Source organism: Gambusia affinis, linkage group LG17 (genome assembly GCF_019740435.1).
Source record: "Gambusia affinis linkage group LG17, SWU_Gaff_1.0, whole genome shotgun sequence".
NCBI classification, from domain to species: domain Eukaryota; kingdom Metazoa; phylum Chordata; class Actinopteri; order Cyprinodontiformes; family Poeciliidae; genus Gambusia; species Gambusia affinis.
In genome coordinates this window covers 10,359,627-10,369,600 of record NC_057884.1, presented here as the reverse complement: position 1 = coordinate 10,369,600, position 9,974 = coordinate 10,359,627, and the positions used below count along the sequence as shown (strand labels likewise).

At 39.0% G+C, this 9,974-nt stretch overlaps 1 protein-coding gene across 2 annotated transcripts in view; it reads left to right on the top strand.

Moving 5' to 3' along the window:
• The window catches only part of ctif (CBP80/20-dependent translation initiation factor), a 44,578-nt gene continuing 34,604 nt past the window's right edge, over positions 1–9,974 (top strand). The window contains exons 1-2 of one of the 2 annotated variants that reach the window (XM_044096481.1): positions 1–209; positions 9,453–9,693. In XM_044096481.1, the coding sequence (XP_043952416.1) occupies positions 9,517–9,693 (177 nt within the window). In that variant the 5' untranslated portion in view covers positions 1–209; positions 9,453–9,516. The remainder of the gene's footprint in view (positions 210–9,452; positions 9,694–9,974) is intronic. The other variant, XM_044096482.1, reaches the window with a different exon arrangement.

Here is a 9,974-nt window from a genome sequence, read left to right as displayed (position 1 = left end):
GCTTTACTGCTGGGTGCACGTGTCAACGTTGCCAGCGGAACGTCACATTCCTGCATTCCCTTTTCCTTTAGTGTGAGACGGCGGAGTTGCCACAGGACAACTAATCTTCATCCTCCCTCCTTTTCCTTTGGACAAACACACTCATGACACGGCGGTTTTGATCTTACAGTGTGATCCAGGATTCTACGGCGGTTAGAATCTCACTTTGGGTAAGGATTTATCACCAGCTGAAGGCGTATTTTCAGTTGGGCTTTGAAAACCGTTGAAACCAGACAACAATTTTTGCAATGGGAGCCGCATAGTAATTGTTGTGTCTGTGTTATTCGTTTACAACCACTGACGCACCTGTTGAAGTCTTAATGTTTACAGGGAGTAGTTTGAATCCAGTGTCCTGGCGGTTGCAGCTCGTTGTTATTGTTGGGCTTAATCGCTAATGTTAGCCAGCTGGTTAGCCGCAAAGCTTGCGTCACCATTGTTACCGGTGAAACGCGGACAGACACACCGGGGCGTGGAGGCGGCTTCAGATGCGGCTCTATTACTTTGCCCTGGCCTTTGTGTTACAGGGCTTTTGATACCTAATGTCCTTGCGGCATGCCCCACTCAGCTTGCGTGTATTACAGCTATACATGGCACATGGGTGTGGTTACATGCTGAAAACATGTAAACGTGGAGGCGATGTAAACATGGATTCATTGAAGTGTTACATTCCCGCAGTGTTACGAACGCTTCACAGCAGGAATGAGAGAAGGGCTCTTTTTTTAGATGCCAGACTGCCCTGAAAATCAGCTGAACTAGCTCCACATAAGCTCGCTGTCTCAGCTGTGGACCCTCACAACAAAGAGAGAGCCATAGCTCAACTGCAACTGTTCAAAGAGCACAAGTGGATCAATAAGAGTTGTCACATACATTTTCAAAACATATAAAGAGAAGAACCCTGATTAGTTAGTTAAGTTGCTCAAAAATGTTCCATTTAATGCCATAGGATGCTTTCTGGCATTTAACTAAGATTTGCACATAAGAAAATTGTGCTACAGTAAATATTGTCATTATATAATAACTAGCGTGTGAACACAGGTTCTGACTGTAACTTGTAAGCTGATTTTCCTCTTTAGCTTTTTCCTAACATTCCTGGCATTCCTATTTTTCAGGGATTGATTGTATCAGAGTCACTTTAGTGGGTTTTGGGAATGTTGGTCTTCTGTCACAAGATAGAGAGCTTTCTAGTATAAATAAGACAGCATGTTCCCATGTGGAATATTCACATGTAGATAGGTATATTTTAAGACATTTTCTGTCTCACTAAATGACAGAACCATGTCTCTTTCAATAAATATTTCTGACTTGCTCTTAAAATTATTGTGCGTATCTATTAATAAACCTCCTTCATCTTTCCCATCTGATAATTTTGTCAAAAGGTACTCGGAGTAATCAACTGGTGGCCGAAATGAACAATTTTCAGCTGGCTTTGTGCTGCCTGCACACTATAAAATCCTCTGTTTCTTTAACGCATCACAGTACACACTACCTCGTCACACTGACAAATGACAAAACTCTGAAATTTGCTGCTGTTATTGAGTGAAGATTCATTATCAACTGTTATTGACACTGAATATTGCCTCTCTTTCCCCTTTTGAGTTGTTTTGAAATAATATCAGAGGAAACAATTGGAAGAAGCTGTTGAAAGGAAACTGTGTTTTCTATGACATTTTGAAACTTGTCTGCAGTTAATTGAGAAATAGGACAGAACGAGACTTTTACCAGTTTAAAACTGAATGTATCTCACAAGTTTATCTGTTTTATTCTCTTTCAGCTTGTAGTTATCAGAGAACATGAAAATGTTAGCAGCCTTGTGGAACATTAGCTTAGATAAATGTCTCCTTTTGTTAGAAAGTACACAAAGGGGCTGGTGTTTTATTTGTAGCCATGCTAACAGCGCTAATCAACAGCATAATACGCTAAAAAAAGTTTAAAAAACATGAACTTTGGGTTCTTTTTGTTTCTTTTTATCATAGTAAGACCCTGCTCCTTGCATAAATAGCTGACAACTGCTCAAGACACAAAGGCCAAAAGAAAAATAAAATGAAAGAGCTGTTGGCTTTTAATGATGAGTTAGGTTACAATCAATATTAACAGATCAAAACTTTACAACAAGATAAGCTCAATAAATCCCAATAAATTAAAATAGACATAAAATCAGAGTCATCCATTCTTTACCCTGAATTTGTTGAGAAGAGACCTTCTGTTGATACCAAATTATAGTTTTTTATAACCTGCTATGAACCTTCGTGTAACTTTGCCATGTATTAACAAACCTTAGTGCCACATACACTACTACCCTTCTCTCTGCAGCCATGAAAAATATCTGTCTCCATATATATATTGTCCAGTCAATATTTGCATCTTCCCTCTGCAGATATATTGCATACGGACCGGACTTCTAAACTGCACAGCATTGCTGATGTGTAAACTCAGCCTGAACTGTTCATCAGGAGTCAGTGCAACGTCATCACCCCTCTGATCTGCAGTCTTGGCACATGTCTGAATGCTGTTGATGCTGCTGCTGGTACGCTGCTCCATGTGTACCACCAGGAGCAGCGGATTGGCTGCATACTGGCCAGAGAAGCACCGCCGATCGTATGGAGGCCATGTTTGTAGGGATGTGGAGGGCGAGTGAACTAAAAGCTGAGTGCCGTGGTGAGAGTGGGAGTAATCTGTAGAAAGCTGAAGCATCCTGAGTCACACTGCGTTGCAGTGATCCATTCTCATTTCAGTGGGAGCTGCTGCTCATTAAGTTGCTGCTGTTGCACAGATGAGTGAGAGAAATGAGGAGTCATTACATGACTGATTATTCAGGAAAACATAAAGCAGCTCATAGAGGTGAGAAATGAAGTGTTTGTTTAAAGGGAACAGAGCGTTTGCGCTATATCAAAATTAAAAGATGTAATTACTCGTTTATTGATGCACTATCTGTGGCTAAGTATTTGCTAGCATGCTGTTGTGTGTTTTGCCATCTTCTTGATGGCCTCATTGGAGGCTAACCTTTTATTGCCTTTCTTTCCCCTTTTGTTCCTGTTGAGCTTTCATATGTCACCTTTATAGACGTTGGAAAACCAGCATGAACACTCCCCTCACTTTTATGTTCCACAACTCTTTACGTAGATATGGACAAAATGGCATTGTGGGGCTGAGGTCTGAACGGTTCCACAGTTCTGCACAGGCCCAATCCTCTGCTGGTCGGTCACAACAGGGACATGGGGAGACAATGGAGTTATTGTCTTAATGATACACACAAGCTAACACATCCCCCTGACCCCCCATGTGGCATTTGCAGTCTATTTGCTACTGGTTTGTTCTCTTGTGTTTCCTCACAATATCTAATTACAAAGAACGAGGTTCAGTTCTGTACTACTGAAAGTGTGTGAGCCAGGTATTACATGCAGAGTTTTGCGACCTGGTTCTCTGACGTGAGAGTTTTAATTTCCCTTGTTACAGATGTATTTTCCAAATGCTTATAGCTGCAGTGTGTAACTTTTATAAACAATATGTTCTTTTACATACTTGTAAAAACTGACGTGACATTATAACATGAGACGGATAATCAGTGAGAAATCAAGCTCCTCTGCCTCCTCCCTGTGGTCCGACAACCATCTGCAGAAATGCACCATTCCTGAAATAACCAATTAGAGCCAGGAGGAGGGTCTTAGCGCGATCAATCATGCTCATGTACACACAGCTCAAATGTGCTGTTGATGGAGAAGCAACTTCCTGTCATAGGAAAACTATATATTTGCCGTCATTGATGGTCATGCTGGCTAGCCTGAGTATTCAAGTCAGACTCCGGTGTGGGGAACCAGCTGTGGCATAGCAGAAAGACAGGCTGAGGATAGGAAGGAGTGTTTATTATATTGTTTATCATTTATTGTGATAAATCCCTTATCATAAGATTTCAATTTATTATTGCCACAGCAAATTCCAATTAATAATGTTTAAAAAAAACCAAAACAAACTGTCCTTATTTTCAAGATTGCTATTTTTGCTTTTTTTTTGCCACTGTTCAATGAAAGTATCAATCAATAAATTTGAAAATATTTGCAGTTTATTGAAACAAATAACATTTCCTTATGTGACTGGTATCCTAAATAAGTGAGTTACAAATAGGGCTGAAACAATTAATCTGATTAATCGTGATGAAACAATTATTGAAGCAATCATCAACTAATTCAGTAACCGATTAATCGTTGACTGGAGAATACAGACTCAAATATCATTTATTCACTTTTATTTTTTTAAAATATATTTAAAGCGGCCTTAAAAAGTGTTCATTGATACGGCAGCCTTAGATTCTAGGTCCTATGGATCACTCTATGAAGACCATGTGTAGTTTTCCTAGACGAATTAGACCAGATTAGATGAATTATCAGCTCTGCCAGCATAGCCTGAGAACATTGACTCGGACTCCCACTGAGGAGACCGGATCTCGTGTTCTTTTCTATTTGGATTGAAAGGATTATAGTTCTTACTCGTTGGTTTTTAGTAACCGTATCAAACGCTGCAGCTTGTTGGATCAGGCTTCTAAAGCCCTATCATACACAATGTTGCTGTGTATTGTCAAAACACAATTTTAGTGGAGCTTGTTAGCTTGTTGGTCCAATATGTCCTGACTGACCACATGTCAGTCTTTGGTCGCAAATGCAAGTCATAATGAAAATGAACTAAACGGACACATGATGGTAGCAATTCCAATTAATGTTGTGACAGAAAATATTATTGATATTTTGAACACTTTCTTCATGGGAACAGTTGGAGTAAGAAACTCGCAACAGTTCGCAAGGTTTTCTGCTGTATGTCAGGACATAGACCAGATCAATCAAAGCAAAGACTGTGAGACAAATTTAATAAGTGTTTGACCTCAAACATACACTGTGCAGATGGACATTTACCTGTTTTCTGTATTTGCAAGTACAATTTGTGAACGTATTAGAATCGTTTGAAAAGCTAAAGATTTTTGTGATTTCTATTGATGCTAAATGCTACATTCCATGTGATGGTTTCTGCAACAAGCAAAATTGTTTCGGAAAGATTTAAAAATTGCATGATTTAGGCAACTTTCCTGTTAAAGGTGCTGATATTTTCCAAACAAGAATGCAGATCCTCTAATGGATAGACAATACTTAGCTTTGCAGCACTTGATGAATAAATGTGGTGCAACAACACTATTCCCTAGATTCTCTTCATTTTGTCTTTCCGTACCCTTACATGTAAACAAGAATACACCTTTGGGAACCCACTTTATACTTAGATTCAGGACATTTTTACTTCAATTGTTGCAGTTGTTACATGTGAGAGAACTGAAACCCTCCCATCCCCAACATCATATCTTTCTTAGACCACATTTTGCACTTATTATATTATACATAATGTTTAGAATCCATTTTTTTGATTTGTACAGACAGTTTTTACAAAGAAGTGTCCTTGTTTTTCTTTTTATACACAACCATGTGTTCAATAGAGAAAAAGTAATATGTTAGTAAATGTACTTTTTACTTATTGCATTTCTGTTCTGTGCGTGCTTCTGGGATATACATGGCGGTGTCATGGTGATGTCTGGTGCCATGCTGTGGCTGTCTGACTTGTTCTGTCTCAATGGCTCTGAGCCTCAGGCGGAGCGTTCGATTGAACCACAGATGGCTCTTCATTCTGCAGGCCTGATCTGCCTCTCTGGTCTGTAAAGTAGTTTTCATCATTCACTAAATGTTGTATCAGTTATTAGGGTTTTGGCTGCCATGTGTTCTGTGTATAGTATTTCAAAGATAGTGTAAAATCTATATAATATAGTTTAAACTGCCACTTGATGTTATTTGGTTTTTGAATATGCCATATAGTGCCAGATAATGCCACCACTGGAGTTGGGCTAAAAGTGTGATTGATGGAGGATGGCAGGCTGCTCTTTGTTAGGACAGCTGGTTGAGTTGCGGGAATGAGGGTGAACGGGTGGAAACAGGATGAAAAGGCGAGGGGGTTACCGTGTCGCACTGTTATGACCTATGGACCGGTAGTCGTCGACAAGCAAAGTAAACACTACCAGCCCTCATAAGAACATGTGATTATTTACTCTGTTCCCTCTTCCATTTCTTTACTTTAGTAGGAGAAAACCTGCACCTTTTTACTGTTTAGCCTTTTATCTGAAATATTTTGAGCTCAAATATCTAAAAGTATCTCTTTCAGCTAATCAAAGCCAGCTTTGTGGTTGTAAATATTTTCCAATTCTGTTTTCATTTGCAGGACTTGATGATACTTGAATAGAATAAGTACCTCCATCCCCCTTTGGATTCTGGACGGTAGAACAGAACTAATAGTTTAAATGTAGCTCTTGTCATGCCTACAAACCAGTTGCAATGGCATTTCCAATTGAGTAACTAACTTAATTTCTTCTGAGACCAATACTGATGAGTCACTTTAACTAAGTGAATTGGGAAAGTGTGTGTTTGGTAAATCAGAGATATTTTGTGGTCCTATTTGTGCCACTGAATCTGAAGGGTCAATTCCTGTGCTTGGCTGGAGATTGAAGGCGCTTGCAGCCTTTAGTCCTGTTTTAATGTTTACTTGTGTCATGTATGCTTAATGAAGACGATTCTATGTTTGGGTCAGACAAATCCTCGGTTTAATCGTCCTGCATCCTGCTGGGATGTTGGGACCTTGGCTTTCTCATGAGCAAAGATCAAGCTGCTATTTCTTTAAAGCAGCAAAAAAATTGTTGCTCTCATTAGAAATATTCATATTCTCTCCTAACAATAGTTGCAACCTAAGCTGGTCCCAGACATCTCAGAACCACAATTAGGAGCTTTAAATACTTTGAGATATTACAAGATTACAGCAGGTTTTGAATTATGCATGAGGAAATCATGCCGGGTTTAGCCAACAGCCTCGCTTCACTCCAGGAGTCTAGTTCTCTGATATTGCAGAGCCACTGTTTACTTGAGGCAAGATAGTTTAAACTTAATTTACTTCTTTATTATAGTTAGATGGATGTACCATTACACCATCATTTCAACATCTAGTGAAACGTATAGCCACACAGAAATATAAAGATTGATAACACCAATCGGTAAAAAGGAAAAAGGTAGGACATCTTCATTAGGATGCAGCCATGGCCAGTTTGCATCTAGCAGTGTTACAATTAACTGATATAATCTTCCTACAGAACAGAAATCTTGGGCTTAACAACATCACTGTTGAGTGATTGATTTAATCACTCAACAGTGATCACTCATCATATCACTCATCATATCCACAATGATTATGTGGTCTACTTTCAGAATTAGTTATTTTTATTCTACATCTTTAAAATAAAAAAGATGTACATCTTTAAACAAAGCTGTGCAAAAAAACTAATAACAGTTTAAGCAGATTTCATTTTCTTCATAAGAAATATAACATATGAAGATGTGAGAAATCTACATAGTTATTTCTAGCTTTCTTGCAATAATGGGCTAGTAGTAGTTTAACTTTGTAGCAGAGGCACAATCCGACTGTGTGTGTGTCTTCTTCCCACAGATAAAAAACAAGACTCATGTAAAGTGATGTTCTGAGGATCATTCCTGAGTACATGTTTGTCAGTATTTAATTAATAGGTAGTAAATAGTTTCTAATCTGCAGTCTTAAGTAGGAGTACACCTGAGGAAGAATAACATAAATTTGAAAGTGAAATTAAATGTGTCAATGTTTCCAGTGTGAGACAAACTATTGTATTTGAGTCTAAAGACTGTAAAGTAACAGTGAGAAGAGAATGGTGAAAGAAAACACAATATTTTACTGATGACTGTAAAAACAAATTTTCAATGGTAAAAAGCGCTCTACATTTCCATCTTCCTGAAGTGTCTAAATATTTTTACTGGCTGAGAGGCGATCAGAAACGAATGACTGAAGCTTGACAGCTGTCAAAACATCTATGTCATCATCTAAAACTGGGATAGCCCGATGCCATAAAACATGACTTATATCTGAAGATGTTTACATTGTTTGTGTGTATTCACTTTGTATTTTTACAGAAATTACAGGGGATGCAAACCCTCTTGTTATTCCTGAATGAATTAGTTATTTTATCAGTCCTTTCTTTTTATGACGACTTGCTACATATTTAAAAGGAACTGTCCTCCTTCAAATATAGGCAGCAGTTTGGCTCAGCAGCAGTTCAAGAGCAGAGCACACACACTGTGCTCCGTCATATCAACATGTTGATATAATATACAAGACCATAAACGCCTCATAAATATGAACATCAAAAACTGAAGAAATCATTAACCTCAATTCTTCTTCAAGTTACTACACTTAAGAGAAACTCTTTTTCTTTCAAGTGAAATACTTTTTCATTTTACTGTAGCTGCAAAGAAGCAGGATAATCAATGTATGAATGGATTATACTCTACTGTCAACATGGGAGGATTACAGTTCTGACTGAAGGTCAGATTACAGACATGTTGAGATGATTTGCTTTTGCAATATGTGTAGGAAGACTCTGACCCCCGTGAGCAGAAGTTTTGTTACTCACTCTTCTGTTTAGCCAGTAGCTCAACTTCTTGTCTGGCCCATTAAGTGTTTGCATTAGTACTTTATTCTATCAACGATGGGCACATTTCAGTGTTTGTTGATATGTAAACGTCTTAGTGTTGCATTGACCAGGCTTTTTGTGGCTCACACTGTTGACTTGTTGGCAGGAAGTTCACGGGGTTCCCCTGTAAGTCGCCAGCCTCGGCACGTAGTATTCTGCGTGCTCCAACCATAAATCCTCTTTGCACGGCTGGTGATCAAACCTTGATGTAAAGGAGCTTAGCAGCAATGGACAGTCAGGCGGGAAGCTGCTTCCCTGTTGGTCAGGGGTCAGGTGAACACACACAACTCTGACAGTGGAGAAAGAGAGAGACAGAGGGACACCAACATAGAAGTAGCAACACAGTCGCATAGAATGGATGCAGAGTTGCAGCAGAACTTAACTGGGGAAAGAAATTGGCAGAAAAAATGTTTCATTTTGAACACCTGAGTAAAATATTGCAACTACCCAGCAGGGTGGTATTGCAGTTGGACACATGAGCAATAAAAATATGGACACGTGCTAACAGTTTGAACTGTAACTCGTCTTTGAATGTTGTGAAAGTAGGAGGATCAAAGGTAAGAGAGAGAGGGCTTTTCAGTTTTGCTGTATTTTTCAACATTTTTTGGACAGCTTAGACTTCTAACCATATAAATATATTTTTTGTTTAGTAATATTTATTTTTTCTAACTGTGAAGTTAAGGATAAACTGTCTAATTCATCCACTCTACCGGGACTTTGGTCAGTCATTGATTTGGATTGTTGATATCTGAAGTAAACATGAAATCTATAACAAAAGCATCTTCTGTTACTGAATTTCTGACTAACTTCCATCCATCTTTATCCTTATCTTTGTTATGTACAGGTCACCTTTCTCCCTCCTTCTTCCTCCTCCCTTCCTCCCTCCTGCCATCTCTGCGGCGGTTGCCATGGAGAACTCTTCGGTGGCGTCTGCATCGTCTGAGGCAGGAAGCACCCGCTCGCAGGAAATAGAGGAGCTGGAGCGTTTCATCGACAGCTATGTCCTGGAGTACCAGGTGCAGGGCATTCTGGGAGACAAGCCAGATGGAGACGTGGAGTTGGACAATGATGGCAAAGAACCGCAGGTTGGGTGATGATTTCTGAAATGTTTGTTTGTTACACATGATACATCCCCAGCTGGTTTCTCTCAACTGTACATATCCCAACTTAATAGAAGCTTTCTAAAGTCTTTAAACCAGCTGGTTATGTTGTTGTGGCAGTGAATGTGATATCAGTTGAAATTGTAGTTAAATGGAAACTCAAAAGGCAATAGTGACATGTAGAATGTGAAGAATAACACCTATTGACTGTGTGTGTAAGGGGATTTATAGATGTTCAGACAGTGCAATATATTTAGTAGAAGTTT